A 24,566-nucleotide genomic window follows, 5' to 3' on the forward strand; every position below is an offset into this window, starting at 1 on the left:
ATTTGTCATAAGCATCCTGATTAAATTTAAAGTGATCATTTTTTACTGCCTGTCAGTATATTGTGTTTTCTGGAAAAATTAATTTTTTCTTTCATTTCTTTCTCCAAGGAAGAATTGTATATGCTGTATATGGTTTTGGGTGCTGAGGCAGTGATTTTTACTTAGACATGTGTTACTATTACTACATATTACTGCATGGAAGAAGGCAAGATTAAAAGAGTACTTCTTGAATTCTTTGCAGAAGGCATGAAATATGAATTGTTTTTTGTTCCTGTGAAAGTAAATTTATAGCCTGGACTATGAAATCTCTGTCAGTGATAAATAAATCTTACTTGTTACTAGAAAGGTAATTTATGCAATTAGGTCACTGCCCATCAGGATAATGCAGAGCTCTTGTTCTTATTAAAAACAGTCAGAAGCAAAAAGTAGAAATCTTAAGAAGTGTCTGCAAAGAAAATACTAAATCTATCCTCAAAAATCAAGTGAGAAATTCCTGAAGATTTTATTATAGCTTTGTAGTCTGTTCTTTTGTTATGGACTCTCAAACCCAATGCAGTTGTGGTTTCCTTATGAGGGAAAAACTGAATGTTTTGCTCAATCAGTGCATTACATTTCTGACCTAGTAAGAAAGTTTATGGTTTTAGCCTTAAAGCCACATGTTTCTCACTAGTGGAGTTATGTCTTTCTAAATAGATGGTTTTTAAAATATTGACTGGCATTCAGAGTTTTCATAATTCTTCCAGAGCACCTAAGTATGATCATTATTTTACACTTGGATATGTTAAGAGCTAGTAGTAGTAAAACAGTCTACTGGATTGAAAAGTTGTTTTGTTCAGCAGCTGCATGTATCTTTATAGAATTGTACTGTCCAGATTGTAATTTTGAAAATCTGGATAACTGAAGTTTTCAAGTTTTCAGTTGTAATGTAATTTTTGGTTGTAATGGTTTAATTTGCCATATCCAATGTAAGACTTACAACTTGAAAAATGGGGTGGTTTTTTTTGGTGTGGTTGTTCTAGGAAGAAGGTAGATGATGATGTGGAGTGTAGCCAACAAAGGAAAAGTGAGACATTTGGGCTTTGTTTCCTTTTTTAATAAAAATTGAATGGAATTTCTTTCTATTAAACTCAATGTATCATTCCCCTGTGTTTATTTATTTATTTCAGGAATTTGAGGCCTTTCAAGCATTTGTGGAAAGTCGACTTCCGTTTGATATTGTTATTGATGGACTCAATGTTTCCCACATAAAATCCAGAAAGATGCAGTGTGAAAATGTAAGTGCTGGTTAAATATTCATTAAGTGTTTTGTGTATACTGGTCGTAAAACAGTGAGTGTCTCATTATTAGTTATCCTCTAGAGAAAATGAGCAAATACTTTGTAGCACATTACAGTGAAGTTCAAAGAGTTATCTAGGTTTCACAAGTTAAGAAGTATTAGTGGGAAGATGGTTCTTCTTAGATATTTGCCTGTATTAACTGTAAAATGTCATATATGTCCTCATGCATTCAATGTTTAAAGTTACAGATAAGGTATCAATAATAACATTATTACCCAAACACTGTGTGATTGTGTAAGTTTTCGTAGTAATAGGGACTTGGGAGAACAGGGTAAATCTGCTGTGTAGAAAATGTAGTCTAATATAGTTATGCTGGTAAAAGTTGTCATTAAAATAACCACTTACTTAGTTCAAACCACATCCTGTAGACATTTCAACATTATTTCACTTCATATTTTGCTTTGAGACTTAAGTCCTGTTTGACAAAGGCAGCTCAAACTGACTTCAGTTCTTTCCACATGATTTGTAGAAGAAAAATCCTACTCCTTTGTCAATACCTATGTTTGAGAATTCTTGATTCTCCCTTGTAGCATTTCACGAAGATTTGGTTTAAGATTATTTGCGTTTTTTGGTCAATCAAATTTACATTAAATTAAGGCTAGCAAAGTAGCTGCTCACACATATTCCAAAGCCAGAATTTGAATTTTCATGCTCTTGAAATTAAAATGAATTTATAAATGAGCTTGATAATAAAAGAATAAATTCACTTTTAGTAATTACAGGAAATACATTTTTGTTCAAAGAGTTACTTTAAAGCTATTGTTAGGAAGTAGTGTATCATATATGTAGATAATAGTGAGCTAGGGAGGTTAGATAAACTTACTGAAAGATATTTCAGAGTGGCAGTGTAGTTTCATGAGATATTGTGTCACTAAGAGGATACTTTACTTACTATAAAAATAGAAAAATAATTCCACAGGTTGTTTGGGTGGGATCAGGGAGGAAGTTTTGATTATCTCAGAAGAATTCCAGGCAGAACATAGTGGCATAATGTTTCCAACATCTACAAAGATAAATCTATGCTGCCAAAGTTCAGGAGGGGAAAGGAATGTCCTCCTCAGTGCTTGACTTTCCCACTGTGGGAACTCTAAACAGGATCCTGAATGGTATGTAGAAACTGGAGGCAATCTAGCAAAGAGCCAACCTGATTTTGACAGATAATTACTCCTAATTTCTGATCAGAAATCTTGCTAGGAGTATTAGCATGCTGAGCAGCATAAATGGCCTTTAAGTTTCTCCTTAGATTGGCCTGTAATGGGAAGACTTTGGGAACCATGATGCCAAAGAGCTCCAGAAGGACTATGTGGAGGCATCAGCTTTCATTTAGGTTGCTCCATACAGGTACAGGTCAAATTTCTCTTGAGTCCCAGCTTTTTACTGATCAGGAAGATTTTGGGAAGACCTGCCTTTCCTTCCCGCACAACAGAACAGTAACTTGGGTTCACCCCAGCTTATCTCAAGAACGTTGTCTCAGCAAAAATGTACTTGTCCTATGAGTTAGATTGCTGTGAATGGTTATTACATTTTGTCATGCCATTGGAGTTTCTACCAGTCTTTTTCTGCTCCTGTTTTTGGGAGTATGGAGTTATTACATGAGAGATTAGAGGTGCCCATTGTTTCTGCCATAGATCTGTAGATACTCGCTGGCTGAATAGTACCTGTTTTGGCATGGGAAGTGTATATTTGCACTCTAAACAATAAAATAGCTCCTTTACTTCCCAAAAGAAATAATCTTCTAAAGCTATAGACTGTTAAAGACTTTGCCTGCATTGACCTTCCCAATTAACTGAGATACTTTTAATTTTTTTTTAGTGCTAGATGTCATTTTACACAATTACAGTATTGACTATTGAGTTTATAATTTTTTTTCCAAATGGAAACAGTTTAAATGTGAGATCATGCTGGATGCCAGCAGATCCTATTTAATTTCTTCATGACATTGAACTTCTGTGTTATGTCAAAAAAGGACTATGTCTTTGTTCTTATTTTGGATACTTCAGACAAGAAGCATGTATTCTTGTTTTCTGACTCTCTTCTTCAAGACTGCTAAAAACAGAAAGAAAGACAAAGCAGAGCAGTCCTTTCTTCTGTCTCCAGACTTTTTTCAGCTGAGGGAAGGCCACAGTAATCTGTTCATGTGTTGTTTTTCTGGTTATGGGTGTTGTTGCCAAATAGTCCCCCATCTGTGAATGCTGACCTCCCTGAATGCTGTAGTCTGTCCTTTGAGGGCTGACTCTGCCACAAAACATCCCTTTCTGGAGGCTCCTATCCTCATGCCTGTGACAGCTGAATGGAAAATGTGGAGTGGCATGTATGGGAGATTTACAGCCTTATTAAGGTCTCCAGTCTACATAGGAAAACACAGTGCCAAACTGAGGGGATGGAGGGGAGAAATAATGTGAGAGAAGTGGGAGGCAGAGTACAAAGGATGTTAAAAACCAAGAGTGAAGGCTACTGAGGTCAAGCTGGCTGGCTAGGGTAGCATGACAGTCCCATTTTGAAGAAGAGAAATAAGCTGTGACTTCTGCTTGACTAGAGAGATAGTAAATTGGCAGTGTTTCTGAGGACCTATCTTAAAGCTCATAGCCTGTCAAAAGCTAAATTATTTTACATGTCAAAAAGCTGAATTATTTTGAGTCTCCAGGTGTAAGTCAGTCTGTGTTCTTTTCAAGGGTTGATTACTGCATCTCTGTTAGAATCAGTCATGATATTGTTTGATAAGCTTTTCTGTTACAGCATGTAGTTAGTATGCAGTGTGGTTGAAAGAGAAAAGGAGATTGTTGCTGTGTTTCTTTCTTAACTCTTAAATGTTACTATTTGCAAATTATTAGTTTCTTTAGAACCTGTCCCTTATGTCATTTAGAGAGAATGGCAAAATAAAGGGTGCTGTTAAACACAATAGAAGGCCTAAAATTTATGTGACAAAAACATGGTAATTTAAGTGCATTCTGGTCTTAATTTAAATTTAACAAAAAGTGCTGTTTAACTTCATGATTTAGCTTCCAGAACTGCAGCTGTTCTGAAGACCAAGCTGTTCTAGCTAACTCTTAGTCATATGATTAAAATAGGAAAGAATTGATGAAATATTACTCTCTGTTTCAAACAACCTAACATTTGTAATTGCATTTAGCATGCCTTAGGCATCTTGGGGAGGCACTGGTTTGTACCTGGCAAGGCACAGGTACCTTGAGGGATGAGAGGAGACAGAAAACAAGCAGAAGTTGAAGGGAAAAATTTTACCAATTTAATTCCCAAAGTGTTCTGGCATTGCAGAAAGCTAGATATGTGATTTCCTAGGCACCTTCAGTCCTCATAGCCAGCACTTAACAAATTATTATAAATATTATTGACTTGACAGATTTACTGGAACATCCTGTGACAGTTTATCTGGTTTATTACACTTTTGATTTGTAAATACAATCCCCAGTCACCTTTTTTTTTCCAGGTAGGTTTTATTCTGGGTCTGTTTCCTGGTAGAAATTATGGTGTGGCTGGATCAATTACTCAATTCATTAAAAAAAAAAGGAGGCAACATGAAGATGGGAACAAAGATTTTTTTGAGAGCTAGGGAATGGTGAGACCATTTGATTTGAAGGCACTGCACACAGTGACTATAAAACTGCAACACCCGACAGCATCTTCTTTCAACCCTTTCCTTCCCTACTGTATGTAGCATTTGAAATTAGACATTAAAGTTGACTCCTTACTAAAAGATGTTACAGAATGTAAATTATTTTTGCTATATAATTCAAACAACAGAAAAAAATCCCAAACCTCCCTAAAGTCTAAAATAATTCAGCCTTGTCTTCTCATGCTGTTTAAGACTGTACCTGATGTGCTTTGCCTGACTGAGTCAGTCTCTGTACTGCAAACATGTGGTTTGTAAACAGACATGTCCTTGCAGTTTAACTAAGCAAAGTTGATTCAGGCTGTATCATGACGTGTAGTTAGTCCTTTCCTCCAGATGCATCTAATTCCATAAATCCTTACCCAACACAATCACTTTTGGTACTCTCTGTAGTGCTCTCACCTTTCACCTTGTAAAGGTCAAGAGAGGGAATTTCCACAGACAAATTGTCCATTTCTCCTACTAAACAAACTGTTACATAGTTCTTAAATGGGTGTTTTCCTGTTTATGACAACTTTCTGTAGAAGTATTCCTTGGAAATGAGAGGGAATCCCCATGCAAGCAGGATATCTAGACTCCAGAGGCCACTCTCAGGTTGCAGAAGAGGAGTGAAGGCACTTTGCTCTGCTTGAGCTACCCCTGAACTGTGGAGGACTGGGGTGGGAGGTGAGAGAGGGGTGAGAGAGCATGATTTGCAAGAACAGTTTGAAGAGTATTTCGCTATTTTAAATTTACAATGAGGTTGGTATGTTGTAAATTAAGTATGCAGCCAGGTTCTCTTTTTTTAGCTTTACCCATCTGGTGTTAGAAGTAACTGAACATAAATTTCAAATGTGTTGGATCAAGACTAACTCACAATTCCCTTCTTCAAACAGTTTGGCAGTTGGGGTCAGCTCTGCCCTAAATTTACCCTCTCTCATCTCTTTATTAAACTCCATATTTACTCATCTAAACGATTGGTAAAACAGTTCCAGACTGACAATGCACAAAGGAATAGTTTTTGCTCTTGGCAGATTATTCAAAGTTGTTCCTCCTACACTTAATCAGCACTTCTATAAATGGACTATGAGTTTGTGTAGTTCCTGTATAAATTGCAGTAGGCCTGTACAATAGCTGAGGAAGCCAGATCCTTGCTGTTCTATCCCTTCCCATCCCAATTTCTAGTCTGAAACAGCAGTCAGCTCCTGCCAGGAAAGCCACCATACCTGCCCTCCTGCACCTCTCACAGGCTGTCACAAAAAGCCAGGCTGTGACTGCAGTAATTGGGAGTGCTCTGTGGCAGGTGCAGAATTAAAGAACCTTGATGAATTACATTTTGTGAATTCAGCTCAGAACCATGGCTTTGGTATGTACTTTCAATTTGCGAGGCTTATTTTCCAAATATTTAAAAACAATTATCAAGACAAAAAAACCCAACTCTTCATATGAAGGGAAAAATTTTTAAAAGAAGAAAAAAGAAAAACAGAGCATCTATGACCCACTATTCCCTTGGCTTGATAATCCAAATCAATTCTGAAACATAATTTTGCTTCTTTGAAATATCTGCTTAATGCCTATAAATCCTCTGTGATGGAACAAAGCAAGCAAAAAATGTATTGGAGCTTGCAGTGTTTGAGAAATAATGAATACAAGTTTCTCTCCTGAGTTCCAGTTACTAAACCATATTTGAGGCCATGAAACACACAAAAATATTAGCTCCTGTGCATACAGGTATAGTTGACAAATACACATGCTATATGCTCAGGTTTTCATGTGGTAATCTTTATAAGTCTTCAAGTCAGTCTTAGCTGTGCAACATGCATAAAAGATCATCTGTACAGTTATTGAGACAGTGATACAAAACATTAGCTCTGCTCTATCAGCTGTCCTACAAAACAAGCAGTTATTAATAAATTTGACCCCAAAAAACTCATCCATGGGAAAGAATTTTTTTCTTCTCTGACTCCTTTGGCAGCATCTGTGATTTGTTCAAGTACTTTACTGTCTGTAAATGAAGCAAGAATGAAGTAGATCCATGAGTCATTCTCTGTTTGGAATCAATACATCCAACAGAGGCCTTATTTGTCATACTGTGACAGTTCATCAATTCTGCCTCCGACCACCTCTTGTCTTACCACTCAACAAAGCAGTCAGACATGTTTGTTCATTTGCTCTCAGCCTTTTCCATCTCTTTTTTTTCCCCCCTGTCTCCTAATGGTGGTTCAAGTTTGCATTTTCATGATAGCAAAACATTTGGCCTGTTGCTCAAGATTGGAGAGATTTTTATCTTTGCAACATGTGTTCCATTCTTTAGACCTGTACTTTAATTTCCTGCAAGTATTGCACAAATGGTAAAGATGAAGATTTTTTATGTTTTCATTGAAAATCACCCTCACAGTCTGTGTAACATGATCTTAGGAGAGAAAGAAGCTCAAGCAGTAAGGGGTGCTCTTGAAACTTCACCTATTTTTAGTAGTAGAGATTCATGACTGAAATATTCAGCATTGCATCAGTTAATTTCTGGGGGTTCCTTGGATGTCCCAGCAGAAAAACTCAGTACTTCTCTAAAGACTCTTCTCAGAGATCAATACAAATCTGCTGAAATCTTCCCTCAAGAATTTTGGTCTCCAGATGCAGAAGAACAAGGCTGTTAAACATCCCAGGAGAGCTGAAGGAGATAGACTCAGACTCAGTTGCCAGTGAAACCTAGAGGGAAGGCCTAGCCTGCAAGTTCTCCTGTCCCTGCAGCTCTTTTGAATCCTGTCATTTCCTGATTGTGGCTAAGAGAGAAATAAAAAGGCGTTTAATGGTTTAACTTTGTATACCTGTACACTGTAAGTGAAGATCTATGGGACAACAGTGTGCCAGAGGTTCTAGAAGTGCTCCTACAACTGGTTAGCATGGATGCTTCCACCAAGGAAATGCTCATGTTGCCTACACACCTTGAGCTCTTCCCATCCTCTGCAACACTGGGCCAGGTGAGTAGGAGGTAGATGGGACATCTTGAGAAGACAAGCACAGAGTCAGACTGGCTCCTTGTAAGTACAGGGGAAACTTTCTCAAAACTTTAAAATTCCCAACATTGTGAAATGCGGGAGGGGAAGCTGACAGGATTCCCTGAGTAAATGCCTCTTCAGTCGGCTGTAAGCAATTATTTTTCCTTTCAGAGGTTTCCACACTAGTTTTGCATTTCCCAGTGAGAACAGAACAGCAGAAATCCATCAAGTTAAAGAAATCTGACTATCAGGTAATTTGACAGGTTCTGCCTGTTGCTTTCTCAGAGTCAGATTCTTACCCAAAATACTGTTTCCCATTAGAGGTGACATTCTGTTTCAAACACTTCTTAATGCAAACCTTACCTTTTGCCAGTATTAATTTTGTACATCAGATACAGACATGAAAGGGAAGAGGCTATCCCTATTCTACTTTTTACTTATCTTGTTTAAGGGTATATGTGTGCAGTTCTTCCAAATAAGGGAGGGGAAATGAGGCAAGGCAAAAACCCAAGAGTCAAAATAAAATAGTTCCCATGCTAATTCAGACTTATGCCTTTATGTGTGGTGTTAATCTAAATTAGATCAAATTAAATTAAACTAATATGTTTACTTGTGTTAATATAAAGAAGAGATCTCATTCAGATATGTCACTTCTCTGAGGATTGCTACCAGAGCTGTGCCATTAAGCTGGTATTGTACATACTGAGACTTGTAAACAATTTTGTTGGTTGGTATCATGTGAGGAGCAGGAGTGATGTAGTAAGAACACCAGTACCAAGGTCATAATAAGATAACTATGGCTACCTTTGTTGCTGCTGTTCTTAAAGTCTTCAGGAAAGTAACTATTATACAATACAAATCTTCACTCCAATCCTCCAAGAAAAATGCCTAACTCAAGATCAAAGTTAGTACTTGCAAACCTTTAGATGAAGAAACAACTTTATAAAGCATCATTTGTGTTGGTGTTCTTGTTTTTCTGTACATCTCCATAAAATAAGCATTCAAATCTTCTGTAATTATTATTTTCCTAATATGATCCCCCAAAATTACATTTTAAAATCACTTTGAATGTTTTATCTCTGACATTGTAACTATTTGCCCCATATCATTGTTAGGAAACCTTTTTCTTAATGAGAAATTCTCTATTTCAAGTATTTTACATATTTCCTACTAATCTTTTCATGTATCTACTGATTTTTCCTTTCCCCCCAGAGATACCAGCTTGTGATGCTGTTTCTTCCTGATTTATTATTCACTGGTCAGTTCTTTAATGATCTGAATAGTTCTTTTCACAGTTCTAGCTGGAAACATGCATTGAATTATAGTGAGTCAGAAGCTAAAGAGGTTGTCAAAATTACATAAACTTTAGGTACTCTGTTTTCCAGCTAGTTTAATGAATATTAATTCCTTCTTCTAATTTTTCTGAATAGTTTCTACCACTTCCAGCTGCTGTATTGTGCTATCCTTGCACAATGCTTCCTGTAGTGACTGTTAAAACTGGACCCGTGCTTCTGTCATATTGTTAATGCCAACTTACCTCTTAGATAAATCAGAAGGTGTTAGTGATGCTTATGTCTATCCTTATTGTCCAGCATTTATCCATTTACCTGCTCACTTCTATGCTCTACAAAAAGGAAGCAGTGAGTTGGCAGTAATATTTCTTCTGCCTCTAATATGACAAATTTTTGAGTCTTGAGTTTTTAAGGAGTCAAGTTGACATGGCTGAGCAAGCTGTGTACAGTGTGTGCCATAAGCTCTCTAACAGCAGCTAAAAGCCACTTCATTTCCATAGGTTCTGGAGTAATTGTTATTCAGAAGTTGTTCCTTGGTACATATGGTTACATATATATCTGGTTACATGGTATACCAGTGTGGGAAGATCAACTTTGTTGATGCCTTCTCTCCTTGTTTATTTCCTAGTTGTGTGATACTTTGGTTAACTAGGTAATGCTTACACTATGCACTGAAAAATAAAGAAGTAGAAGTATGATGCAAATATTTGTTAGAGCTGTGGTTCTCTGGAGTTTGAGCTTCTGCATTCAGTGCAAGCTTAAGAAAAGTACAGTGGATAGCTATTTCTTGAATACTGCCTATATTATTTGATGATTGATTGATTGACTGATTGATACGAGTTTATTTCCACTACAGCCCTAAGTTGCCACACATTTGAATAAATAAAATTAAGTAGTAGTAAGAGGGTTGCAATTAATCATAGTGCAGAACCAGACAGTCTTAATGATGTTGATTTACCATGCTTCTTATGAGGAGTAGTTACCCTGGGCTGGTTTAATGTTAATGTGACTATGCTGCTTTCATCATCAGAAGTCATGTACATGATGTCCCTGTAAAACATTGCACTGTGCTGTTTAAATCTGTTTGTGTGGAATGGCTGTAAGTCTCAATAATGAGAGGAAGTGTCTTAAAGAATTGGAGGGTTTTGACATTTTCACTTCTAGTTCATGTGTATGTATCTGCATATCATGCCTGAAAGAGTGAAATCTCTTAATTTTTCCATTGAATGGGCATTCCCAAATGGGTTTTCAGAAATTTGAATGCTATAGGTTAGGGATTTCTTTTTTGTAATCTCACCCACTCTCATTTCCCCAAGCCTATTTAGTCCACCAGCCTAGTTATATTAACAGTCTTAAGACACAGTTTTAACTATCTGCTATCTGATAAATTTGGTAAACAAAACACTTCTGAAATTATAGTTCTGTCTTGAACTTGAGCACTGATGTTCAGTCCTGGGTTCTCCAGATGTTTTTAGCTGGGTGTCTGCATTCTTTTCCGTGAAAATGGACAAAAGAGGGAAAGATGTAATGTATTTCCTCAAAAGTGCTGGCTGATAGAGTCATATAGACACTTGGAAACTGTAATTCTGAGTCCCCAAACCAAAAGTTGCTTAAAAAATAGATCCTTTTATGAAATAGGGCTGGGGCTTGGGAGTGATTCTTATTAGGCTTCTGTTGCCCAAGCCTTTCTGGTGGTCATATTTTCATATTCTCAAGCTTGTTTCTCTTGAAAAGGGGAAAAATTTGTCTGAGTATACAAAGATTTTCACACAACCAGCTGTTCCCAGGAGGTCAGCCTTTAGACAAATGCCAAATATCATCTATAATTAATTTGTGGGAGCTGACAATATTATCTGTTTGTCAAATTGCTTTGTCTTTTGAGTTAAAGAAAAATACTTCAGATAAAGCAGTGGCCTGCCCAGTGTTCAGCTAGTGAGTATTGCAGACTGCTACCAATATATTTACATGGAAAACATCAAAGTACAAAAGTTAGATCTTGTGGACTTCAGCTATGATGGTGAGTTTCTTTCACTGCATAGGATCTCCAGGCATGGACACTGCTGGCAATGTTACTAGTAGTAAAATGGCATGAGTCTGGAATGATGCACAGTCAAAACTAATGTGTAAGATAAATAATGCTGACCCACATTTTACATCATCTGTGTTACAGTGCATCAGATTTTTGTTGGTTTTGTAGGAACAGTGAGTTTCTTGCCAAGGTAAGCCTTGATACTACTAAGACAGTTGAACCTCTGCCTCATGGTACTGGCAGTGCAAGGTGTACTGATGGATATGAAAGTCACCTGGGTTTTTTCCAATCTGGTAAATATGAGTTATGCTGTTTGCAATATTAAACAGAATCACTCCTAGCTTCCTCCTTGCTGGATGTCTGCTTACCTGGATGTCTGCTGTCCTGTGAGCTTAGAAATAGTCCTTATGTTAAAGTGTTTTTGTGGAACTGTTAGGTTTATTAAAATGTGGGATGTCTCTGCAGAAGCATAGGTTTAATATACCATATTAGCATCATGCCTGTGCCTGTTGTAGCAGTGATGTCCACAGCTGCTGCAGGACCTTTCCATAAAGGACAAAAGTACAGTCTGGGACTTTTGGAACCACAAATAGGACACGGGGAAAACACTTAACATCAGACTAGGTCAGTCTCACTGTACAAACATCTGCATAGCACAGTGGTGAGAGCTGAAGTGTTAGTACCTTTTAAACTGTCAGTTTCAGTCTTACAAAGCTGATTTCAGTCCTGCACCGAGTTATTTCCTATCTATGGAAAGGATCAGTCAAGCTTGTACTTTCATTTTCATAACATCCCCTTACCATTGCCACCACTACCACTCAGAGATCTGGCTCACATTTTTGATTTGCAGTACTTAAATGTAGCTTCTGACCCACTCTGAAAATCTTTGCTCCATTGGGGTCACAAATTTTCTTTTTTAATAGCTACATTTTTTCTAGTTCATTTCTGATGACTAAATTTTTACATTGTTTCTAAAATGAAACATTGTAAGAGAAACTCCCTTATGTCCTTAATTCTTTGTATACATTGTTCTGATAATAGTAGAAAAGCAAGAGTATCAATGTAATTGCAAAGAGATTTCCAGTGAAAGAAGGCAGGCTGCTGAAGCCTGTTATTCTATTTACAGTCAGTGGCTCTGACAGGTAAAGTTTCACATCTGAAGCTTATGCAAGAAGCTTTTCATTTTTATTTGACTTTCTTCCTCAAGAATATAAAGATGACGTATATGTAACATTGGTGCAATGAAGAAATGTGTAGTGATGTGTAAGAAAATACTGTTGAAGAAACAGCAGTGCAAGCAGAAAGAATTCAAGCATGAGAACAAAGGATAGTCTTGATATGTGGAAATGCAAAGGGAGCACTCTCAGGTTTTACATGTTTGTTTTCCAACTTTTGTATAGTCACAGATAGACAGTATCACCTAACTCCTCTCCTTGGTGTGGAGGGTTGAGACTTTAATAATTTGTAAATCTCCAGGTTTTGGTACAAAATAGTTGGTTCTCAGGAGATGTCTGGATAAAATTGAATCCACATAGGCTGCACCTTATGCATTATCAAGATCTTGGTATTTATTCTTTGTTACAAGAAGAAAGATGAGTAAGAGAAGAGATAAAAGTACACAATGGTATCAGCTGTGGAGAAAAATATCTCTGAGAAGATCAGAAAAGGACAAATACCTTTGTCCTTTTACATTACTCTAAGGGGAAGGGAAGACATTCAGAAAATTCAAATTTGTGAACAAAAATGCTTTATTTCCAGTCCACAACTAAAATAGAAAATGTTGTGTTTTAATTAAAATAGAAAATGTTGTGTTTTAATTAAAATAGAAAAAAGTTAGTTGTGAGCAGTGGGCTATAGTAAATGGTGAATTGGATATTTCCCACCTGCTACCCCAGCAGAATGCTGCTTTGGATTTCAGTTTCACTCCTTCTCCTCCATCTTTATTCCTACTTCATAATTGCTGACACAACATCAAAGGGTCTGCTTGTACATTTAAATCAACATTACATTTTCTAGTAAGTGGTTGGAAAATGTTGTAGCTGCTTAACAAAACTTTTGGATTTAGCCACTTAACTGGCACTGAAGTAACTTACAGTATTCCACTTCCAAAAATACGGTTAGACAACTGAAGAATATTTGTTTTTCTGTGTATTTCTTGAATTGTAAGAGTCAGAAAAGTTTGCCTGTTTATCTCTTTTGCAACTTGTACTATAAAATTCAGCAGTTCCTCAAATGTCCATATCTTCTTTAGTCATCATTTCTAGAGCTCTTTGCATTGTTCATTTAGTAGCATGCTATGCTAACTATTGTCACTACCCATTTTTTTATTTGTGGATGAACTTCATTCATCTATAGATCATGATGATGAAAATATTACATTCAAAAAGTGTGAGCAAGAATGTTCACACTAAAAGGTTCCTCAGTTGTAAGGTCTGACAAAGTGGCTGAGATCTCTTAAAGATGACAGTCCATTTTAAAAAGCCAGATTCCAAAAGGCTAATGGCTCCTCCACCTGGTGATCTGCCACCTACCTCCCCATCCTTCATGTCGTACACACACTTTAATTCTGTGTTTAAATTCTGTGTGTATTTCTTCACTCTCTGCATGCATCCCACTGTGATTCTGTTAATTCTCCTAGGAAATACTGCTTCACTGTCCACCAGATTACTTCTTATACCTTTTGGGAATAAGGCAGAGCAGGATATGACTGTAATTAGATAGAAAATACCTCTTTCAAAACTTTTTTTTCTTATAGGGCTCTCTGCTGGGAAGAATAGGTACCTATCCCTCCGTATCTGCACAGGAGAATTTCATAATAGCCTTACCAAATCTGACATTGATTTACACAGTTTTGGTTTGTGTTGTGGTGTACTCTGAGCCCATCAGTGGAATATAGGACAGGGGTGGTTCTTCAAGATTGTTTAAAGTTAGAAACTACCTACAGTTTATAATATAGCAGAATGCATTGTCAGCGACTATTTACAAACATACTACTTCTACATTCAGAATTGTTTCAGGGATTGTCTTGAGCAGATTGCATCTTCGTGTGAAATCAAATGGAGTTGTAATTAAAGATATCCCCATTACTGGCATAACAGCCAGGCTATCATGAATACAGAAAAATAGAAATTGTGCTATTGCTTCTGTATCTGACCTGAATATATTTACAGCTACTCTGCTTCATTCTCCCCTCTACTCAGGATTCAAGATGGTTCATTAGCTTGGTCACAGTCCATGGAGTATTTCTGTAGTTAGTTTTGGCCTGAAAGTAATGTGTTTATATTTACCCAGTGTTACAATTGAGCCAAGTCCTCCAGGCAGTGGGATCACTGGATTGTGCAGGAGCACCAGGTGTCTCAATACACACTTGGTACCAGTCAGTTTGCATCTGGCTGTAAAAGCATCTTCATTCTCTGAGTACAGACTTACTCTGCAAGTAGCATAGCTATATTTAGGCATCACCTCATCTGAGCAAACTGAGGCTGCTGTACCATCCTCAATCTGTATTAAATCAACTTGGGAAACTGTTTCTGTGGTTTAGCTTTCCTGCTCAATCAATAATCTGCCTTTCATTAATAGTGTTGACTGTTAAAAGTAAAAACTAACATCTAAAAATGAACTGTGAATTTTAATGAATTATGATGGGGAGTTAAGACATATCTCTAGTGAATGTGTCAAGAGAGGATAAGTCAATTCCAGGTGCAGAGTCAATGCAGACAGGTTAAAACATGTTAAACATTGTGTGATTGTCATCATTGATGTGTGAAGGGCTGTCACTGGTAGAGTTTTGCATGCTGATGTGTTACATTAATCTAAATAGTCTTACTGTAACACAGGGTACAAATATTCCCAACAATGTTGTTTCTGCAGTATTGCAGATTCCTGGTGTTGTAAGGGATGATTCCCAAGAGCTAGCTGCTGACTGTCTAGAGAGCAGAAAGTAAACCAGGCTGATTAATCTTGGTGACTGCTACTTATTCATCCATCACTGCTTTCCCTTTGAAGTAGCTACTCCCTTGCCAGTCAGGGACAGAAAAACTCCAAAGAAATCAAGAAATGTTTATACTGCCCCTGTATTTAAGAGGACTTGAGACTAATTTACACTGTGTCATCAATAATAATGTAGAGAGTATAAGAAGTGTTTGTATTTGGTGCTGTGATAATGATCTTGAGTGTGGTTTGGTGAAATTACCAGCTCAGTGAGAAAGTTCAGCCTTTCTTGCAAGCAGCATACATGCCTTCCCTGAGTAACTGGCTGTTCTGTGGGAAAAATCTCTGGCTTCTCATCGTGTCTCTCTCCTGTGCATGGGACTGAAGTAAAGGTTTTTCTTGATCTACAGCAAAGAAAAAGGTAACCAAAATAATGACAAGAATTTATTTATAGAGTCATAGAATGTCCTAAGTTGGAAGAGACCTACAAGGATCATCGAAGTCCCAACTCCTGGCTCTGTGCAGGACATCCCAAGAATTGCACCATGTCCCTGACAGTGTTGCCCAAAAGCTTCTTGAACTCTGTCAGGCTTGATGCTATGACTACTTCCCTGGGGAGCCTGTTCCAGTGCTCAGCCACCCTCTGGGTGAAGAAGCTTTTCCCAATGTCCAATCTAAACCTCCCCTTACCCAGTTTCAGGCCATTCCCTTGGGGCCTGTCACTGGTCACAAAAGAGATCAGTGCCTGCACCTCCACTTCCCCCCACACACACCACCCCCAAGGAAGTTGTAAGTGCAGTGAGATCTCCCCTCAGTCTCCTCCAGGCTGAACAGACCAAGTGACCTCTGTGCTGCTCACAGGGCTTTACCTCAGCCCCTTCACCATCTTCCTTGCTCTCCTTTGGATGCTCTCTTAACAGCTTGAAGTCTTTTTTATATTGTGGCACTCAAAACTATACCCAGGACTGAAGGTGAGGCCACATCAATGAAGAGAGAACTGGGACAGTCACCTCTTTTGTCTGACTCCAATTGCTGGTTAAACTTTGGAGACAATCATTATGCTCAGCCCTGCCTGACAGTACAATAATGGCAGCTTTGAACCTGAGGTCTGTGTTGGGGCTTCTTCTGCAGTTTCACAGTTTAATTTGGGTGGGAGGCAGCACTAACAACAGGTGAAATAGAGCAGTTTGTTGCTCTTATTAGCAGATAACCTGTAGGTGAGTTTTGCTTTTAAATGGCTGTGAATCCAAATGTTTAAGCAATGTCAAACATGATTTATTAATAAAAAATGTGATTTAAATATTTTTGGTGGTTACTTCTTCATACTATATGTGTATACAGGTGAGTCACCTTTTGCTGAGTCACTGAGTGGTGTGTCTCTCAGCAGCAAAGTGTAGGGATTTCCCATTTCACAAGTGGGAATCTACCAGTAGTAGCTAATGAGAAAGGCTGTCCTACCTCAAGCTAACCTTTGGGACTCATGGCACAATGTGATCTGGTGATCAGAAAGGGCCTGGCAGTGAAGTCTTAGGAAATCTGTATCCTGCTCTGCTCATAGTTCCTTGTATGAGTTAGAGTAATTAATCTATCTTCCTTATGCTCCATTATGCAACTTCTGGAAATACTAAATTAATAAAATACCCTTGACTTTCTAAATGAGAGATCACTACTGCTATTTTTGTATTAGCACCATTATGTTCAGTTAGTTTCCTCTGTGACTGAAACAAGTGTTAGTGTGTCTCACATCTTCCTTTCTTGAGAAGCAGCCAGGTGTGGGAGTAGATGCACTTAGGAAACCCCCCCATGTTAAGTTCTGTGACTCTTTGTAGACCACCCCCATTAAGTGCCCAAGCCTAAAGTGGGAGAAAAGACTCTTTACTAAAGTTGTGTCACATAAGAGGGGTGTGTAGAACAGAATTATTTTTTTTATGAAAACAAAAATAATTTCTATCTTCTGAATTACAGTTGTGTAAGTGAGGTTAATCTCTGTGTTAAGTAGAAGAGGGACAGTGGGTTCTTATATAAGCAGGAGTTTCAAAATTTTAAAATGCTGACTCCCTTTAATTTTATGACATTTTAAGCCTCTTACGCTAATAATATGTAGGACAAGAATGACCACATGACTAACAGGTACAAAGTGACACTAGTTATAACTTCCAGAAAGAAAGACCTACAGGAGCTGGATCCAAGACACTTAAGTCTTTTATAAATTTAGGAATAGCTACTATTGCCCAATCTGTATCTGGAACTGCTGATTTTTAACTTTATTTTTTTCCATATGATTTTTTGCTAACCTTCCCTAATGTAGGAAAATGTTAGGCAAAAAGAAAATGTATTTTCATTTGGAATGGGTTTGCTAAAATTACTCATGGTTATTATTTCTTCACTGTTGACTTCTGTACATGAAAATGTCTGTGGATGCAGTAGCTACATTCCTAACTTTTATTAGCTTTAATGAACTCAGATGAACCAGCTTAGTTCTCCCTTGGTATTTGAATCCAGCTATTTGCAGGACTGGTTCAGTGCATGAGAAGTTATTGCATTTGGTCTTTTTCTGCTCACATTATGTTTTGTTTGTTTTAACCAGGGAAAAGTGAATTGTGTGCATGTGTAGCCAATATCCAGTGTGATTTCTTGGAAGCAGGAAGTCAGTTCCAATAGGTACTGTTAGGCATTTGTACTTTTCATTACCACCAAACTCCTATAGCTGTATAAAAACAAAGCCTTTGGTCCCTCAGAATCAATATTGGAAACAGCATCTTATAGCTCAATAATTAAAATTAATGTAGAAAATCTTCTGGCTTCTTCTCCCAGATCTCAGATCCAGATTCATGGCATACTTAATTTGAGCTATCTGCAGGTCCTTTCCTGTGAAGGGCAGTCCCACACGTCCTGTCCTGACCATCTCCAGCTGTGTGTTCCCATCAGTCATTGAACCTTTGGCTCAAGTCTTACCTGTTGGGTTGCTGCAAGCTTAACCCAACAAAAAAGGAACTTTTTTTGGATCAGTGAGCTCGTGTGTGGTTGTGACATAAATGTGACACAATAGAAGCAGTGAGACTGTGCAGCTTGAGAGAAGACTGAATGAGGCCACCCCTTTCTCCTGGTACGTGCAGGTAGATGAAACTAAATGCATTGTAAAATGGCACACAAGAGTTACATGAACAATTCTTTCTAGTCCCTGAATCGAAAGCAAATTATACCAAAAAATGAGAAGTATCAAAAATAGGAGGAAAGGAGGGAAAAGAACAAGAGAAGGAGAAGGGCAGTTGAAGGTATTAAAGGGAGAAAAAGTAACAAGGAAGAGAGAAGTAGCTAGAAAAGCAGGAAGCATTAATGAATAATCAGGAGATTGTATGTTGGCAAATAGTGGCAGCAAATACAGGTAAAAATTAGGAAATACCTTTCCCTGGTGGTTGAGCGTACTGTCCTTGTTTTTCAAATATGATAGATGCATCAATCTCAAGAAACAATTCTTCTGTCTCTCTGGGTCTAATTGAAATGGCATTGTTTTGCCAGAGCAGTCGACTGTAATAACCTGGATGCCGGAACCTTTGTCCTCCCTGAGCTCAGTCTGGGTAAAGCAGGGAGGGAAAGTCCCAGGCACAAGTGCTATCCTGAGAAGCATTTATTGCAGAACAGGCATAGCCCTCAGAGGCTGCTGAAAAGTCCCTCTGAAGCGAGTTCACCACCTCAGTATGTTAGTTCATAAGTGGGCGGCTAGTCTGGATGTGGTTTTCATAAAGCCTTAATCCCGAGGTCACGGATTTCCATGTCGCGCCGCTCGCCGCCTCCCCGCAGGGCAGCCCTGGCTGCGTGGGTCTGCAGCTCCAGCAGGTGGGGCTGGAGAGGCGCTGTGCTCAGAGCTCCCGGTGCTCCGCCATCAGAAACGGGCACCGCTTTACACCCAGCGTGATTCACTTCCCTCGGCTGACTTGGAACTTCTGACATCTCCATACAATTCTGCCCGGGGTCGTTCGTGTCATTTGAACTGCAAGAGCTGCAGTATAAAAGCATTGTATTTTCTGTGTGGTTGAGAGCAACTTCCTTCCATGAATTGGTTTGTTGTTTCTTTTTATCTTTTTGACTAAGGAATTAAAATTAATTATCTGCTTAATTCGCATCGCAGTTAAGAACTGTGTGAAACGGGAGTAGTCTAGAAATCCCCCTAAATGAGACACACATGAAAGTATACCCTGTCATTCTGTTTTTACAGCTAAGAAAATCTTTGGGTTTGCTTTGTTTCCTGCAGCTATTTGATGCTATCAACTGCCTGGCAAAAGATAATGCCCGGTTGCTTGTGCTGGGTCGCAAACATATGCTGACAAACTCTTCAAACTGGAAAAGAGAAATTATGAAGGAGATGCAGAATAAGGCAGACTTCTTCTTTGCTGAAAATATGTAAGTTGAAGAAAACAGCTCAATATAATAGAGACGAACACCTGTATTACATGCATTTTGCTCTAGTTTTTAAAACCATTACTAGTATCTCTGTGTGTGAAAGAAACATATCCCTTGCTATACTTGCTTCAAAAGTACATAAAAAGTTGTGTTATGAAGACTTTCATCACTTACAATCATATTGACAGCTGTATGGTTTATTAGGATTTATGACTGATAAAACCACTGCCAAGAGCACAATGCCCTGAACTTTAAGAATTTCTGGTAGTATCAGTGTGCAGTTGTAGTCTGCTGCTGTGTGAGGTACACTGTTGAGTTTTAGCAGTTTTGTTCCACATAGCATGGTATTATTAAACTTTGTGGCAGGAGATAATATTGGTCTATTATCAGATTGTGATAAGAGCAAAAATATGCTCTAAGTAGCATGCAATTAATTTTTATTGCACTCTAGCTTTTGGTGCCCTGTGGTAAGCAATTTTTTATTTTACAGGGAACTAGAGTAGTGGTGGGAATTTTCAGTGTTGCTGAAGAATGAATGTTGATCAGCATTTGAATCACTTCCTGCAACCACTTACTGCTTTGTGAATGACGTCTGTCTTTTCCATTTGTTTTGTGAAGCTCTGAAGATGATGCCTTCTTGTTATATGCCACTCTGAGATCAGGCAAGCATTGCAAGTTTGTTACTAGAGACTTCCTCCGGGATCACAAGGCTTGTCTCTCCGACAGTCTGACACGTCACCTGTTCCGTAAGTGGCAGCGTGGGCACCAGATAGTGTTCTTCCCTTCTGCAGAAGGAAGGGGTATAAATTTTTTGGTAAGTTTTCCCACTGCAGTCAGACAACACACAAAGCATATACACTCAAGATACATTATTTCAAACTCTGACAGTCAAAACATCTTGTTAAAATCTAAGAAATGGATTAGTACCAACGTGCCCCAAACTCCTATGTTAACTGGAAATTCACTGAATTCACAAAGCATGTCACAATCTGCAAGAGATGCTACCTAAATGTTTAAAATGTTAGTGTAAATAAAAGTTTATGTTTGCAAATATTTCCAGTGCTGGAAACTCTGTAGCCATTACTGGCCTCAGTAAAACCTGAGTGCCAATACTTTAATTTATTTTAAATTTTGAAATACCTTATTCTCTTCTGCAGCAGTATTACAAAAAAAATCGCTTCTAATTTTTCAATAGAATTTCTTTCATCTTTATTTTAAAGAAGCAGAAAAATACAGGTGTTTCAATATTCACTGTAGCAGTAACCTAACATAGGTGTAAAGTTTCATGAGAGAAAGCTGGGAACACTCAGGTTTCTAGTTAGTATTCTGCTGCAGAAATTTCAGTAATGTCATGTTGTGGCAGAATACTACTATAATTATCTAGGAGGTATGTATCCTTGTGAACAGTACATTGAAAGGAATGCAGCTGTTTCAAGATTTTTTAGGGAAAAATTCATCATGTGACATTCTGTATGCAGTTTTTTTGCTGTCTGGTCTGTATTGTTATTGCCTGCTTAAAGGAATATTGCACCTATGCAGATTAATTTTCTTCCTTCTCTGGTTAAAACTGTAAAATAACATTCATGATTACAAACAGAGATACCAGTTTGTAAGAATGACAGCCTTTCATTCTTTGTTGCCATATGTACATTTCTTCTTATGGAGCCAGATAATGAATGGTGAGTTACCTGGTTAACACAGCATTAGCTACACCTTATTTTTTTCTTTTGTACAAAGGGACTACTAATTTCCATATCTTAATTCCCACACAAGGGATTTGGGTGATTGATATTCCCAGTCACAGCTATCTTCTAGGTTATTCTGGAAGCTATCACAGGAAAGTAGACTTCCAAGATATACATGTAGTGTGTTAGTATGTCCTGGGAGCCATAATTACCAACCAGTAACGTTTCTTTTGTATTTGTCTTATATATGTTGAATTAGTATCAGAACCTGCAACATAATAGACCTGAAAAATTGTTTATTCTATTTGTTCAACCAGATGCTTCTGAAAGTGCTAGTGATAAACCCTTTTCTTACATCTCCATTTCTTAATTCTCCTTGGGACAGAGGGAGTCAGCTCTGTAAAGAGAGACTGGGAGAACAAATACAAGATGTCATTAATGTCATTAAATCCTGTGTTCAAGCCTATAAACTCCACATCCTGAGTAATTCCCATATGATTTCATTTAACTGAAGAGAACAACAATAATTTTGCCATTTCTGGTAATTGAGTGCATTATGCCAACATCATTATTATCTGCTGCTGATTGAAGACAGAATTTGTAATGACTCCTAGACCGCAAAATACTAGAAGATAGTTTAGTTTTTCCTCTAGTACTACAAGTTGGGATTTTTTTTTTTGTATAAGAAACTAAAATGAGAGTTGTTAAGAGATAAAACTGTGGAGAATTCTAAGATAAGCATTGGAAGTTGTAAATACCTGTAATTGATATCTTAATAATATGTTGCATAAAGTCTAAAAAATATAAAATGTTTTTCCTTTGTTATTTCTCAACAGCCTGCTTTCCGTTATGACTGTGTGGTACAGACTACAGGTGATACATGGCATATTCCCTATAAAGATGTTTTTGAGGAAAAATATTCATATCAAGTACCAAGAAACTGGCTTTGCATTCAACAGAAGTGATGAAGAATGTAATTGGACAAGCTGAAGCTGCTTTTTTATTTTTTTTCTCTTTTTTGTAATCACTGTTGCTGGCTAGGAGAACTCAGCACAACAATAATGGGATTAATTAAACGTGTGAGGTGTGTAACTAAAGAAAATTGAGTGACTCTTTTTGACAAAAACATTCCTGCATATATCTCTTATTATCAGTGGTGGTCCAGTGGGGATGAATTAGGTCCATTATTTCCATTTTTACAGGCAATTTTTATTATTTGAATTAAAACTGGATTTTTCCTGTTCGAATCACAGTTTGGGCATTTATACCTTTTATATTTTCTCAAGCTTTTCATCTACACTGAAATATATAAACTCTGTAAGTTGAAGAAATTAATGGTCTCTGTGGAAAACACTGATGATGAACAAATAGACTTTTTCTGGTGTATACTACCTGTTACATAGATGCACATTGTATCCAGAGGCTCAGTTCTGAGGTTAATTATTTGAATTTTATTTAAGACATCTGTGAAATAACATTTCTTTTGTATTGCTCTAAGTCTTCAAATTTCAGATTACCGAAATATGGCATTTCAAGATAACAATGAATATGAGGATTTGCTTCCAAGCATCTAGAAGGAAGTTGGAGGGTTTCACTGGCAATAAAAATAAATGTGAGAGCCAAACCAAAGCCAATAACAAATAGCAGATGTATTTGACATCTTACTGCTGTTTATATAGTGGTACAGTAAAAATCCAAGGTAATTTATTACACAGATGGGTTCATGCTGATTGCCAGAAAGGTAAGTCTTCCCAACAGTACAGCACCTGGTACTCCCAAAGAGACACTGACTGTCATGTGCTACTGCATTGAGTGAGGAGAATGGCAGTCAGAAGGAATGTGCTCTTAGCTTGCTGTGTGCTATGGAGACAGAGACACACTGGCAAGATAGAGTTGAGAAAGATGAACTGTTTCAGCCTGCACTCCAGCTATTACCACCTCCAAGATCTCCCACTTACTGCTTACTATGTTGAAAAGTAATGTAATGTCACTGATGACAGTGAGAACAGCTTTCCTCAGGATCCTGCAACACAGAATTTGACTCCATGCCATATTCATCAGAAGTGATTTAAACCAAAAGCATGATTGCTCTTCTGAAACAATGGTGTACTCTGGAAGCTGTATCCTGAAAGTAACATAACTTCCACTCCATGTCCATGGTATTGAGCAACTATTTCTCTTTCCTTTATCTATTTCAAATACTGAATGTTTTATTCCAAACTTAAGGATTTTCTTGGTTACTCTTTGGCAATCAGGCTAAGCACTTGATATTTACTTGGCTTTTTCATCCCCTTTTTCTCAGGGGAAAAACTCATTCTAGACAATTAAAGAGTTCTGTAGATGGAAGAACTGTAAAGGTATGGACCATCTTCTTGGAGAAACTAGTCTTATGAATCACAAGTATTCTGGAAGAAATGCCTAGGGATCCATTGTTGGCTGTGTGAGTACACAAGCGTTAATCAAATGGTACTGGCAGATCAAAAGTTCAGATAAAAGGTGAGGTTTTAGACAAAACCACACAGCATGCCATTATGCTGACCAGCTTTTTGCCATGGCATGTTGTGGATTCAAGAAGTTCATGTGGGATCAAGGGGAGACCAGCAAGTTCATGAACGGGAACCAGCAAGGGTTACTAAATAACCAGACAGTATCCCTGCCTTGGGAAGTCCCTCCAGATGGTTGGAGACTGGGAGAGGATTCAGGGAGTGTATCATGAAAGGCTCTCTCTAGTCTTAATTCCTTTTGGAATTAAGTATTCCCCTTTTGGCCACATTTGGAGACAGAGCAGTGGGTAAGCCTGGCTCCGTTCTGACCCATTAGATGCAGTCATACATGTTGATGTTCTCTGTGTTCCAGTGCTTACATCACCCCTTTAAACATTTTGTGTCTGCCCACAAAGTCCTTCTCTAATGAAAAGGACAAACTCTGAGGCTTGTAATACATAGCAGGACATTATTCTCCCATAGTATTAATAGGCAAGGAGAAGTGTTTTGAAAAATTTGAGAATGCAGACTTTCAATGCGTGGCATACACAAAATCCACCTTTATTCTGCTATGTCAACAAAGAATAAGCTCGCCTAATAATAACAGCTTTAAAATAGAGGTGTGGATACCAGAATCCAGCTTTTCCAACTTTTTAAATGACCAGCTTTTAAAAAATGCCTTCCCACAAAGAGTAGGGGAATTCCAAGATGTTGAAAGGCAAAAAGAACATATAATCACGAGTTTAAATTTGGGGAATTTCCCTTTGTACTGGAGACCGATAAGAAGTCTTTTAAACATCACATTA

The 24,566-nt window shown here is 37.8% G+C and overlaps 1 protein-coding gene across 3 annotated transcripts in view; it reads left to right on the forward strand.

The window, feature by feature from the left end:
- Positions 1–22,617, forward strand: part of PRORP (protein only RNase P catalytic subunit) — a 36,323-nt gene extending 13,706 nt beyond the window's left edge. For all 3 annotated transcript variants that reach the window (XM_079310227.1, XM_079310226.1, XM_079310225.1), the window contains exons 5-8: positions 1,167–1,274; positions 19,444–19,592; positions 20,211–20,406; positions 22,114–22,617. In XM_079310227.1, the coding sequence (XP_079166353.1) occupies positions 1,167–1,274; positions 19,444–19,592; positions 20,211–20,406; positions 22,114–22,242 (582 nt within the window). In that variant the 3' untranslated portion in view covers positions 22,243–22,617. The remainder of the gene's footprint in view (positions 1–1,166; positions 1,275–19,443; positions 19,593–20,210; positions 20,407–22,113) is intronic.
- Positions 22,618–24,566: the final 1,949 nt, after the last annotated feature.

Source organism: Erithacus rubecula, assembly GCF_903797595.1.
Source record: "Erithacus rubecula genome assembly, chromosome: 6".
Taxonomy (NCBI): domain Eukaryota; kingdom Metazoa; phylum Chordata; class Aves; order Passeriformes; family Muscicapidae; genus Erithacus; species Erithacus rubecula.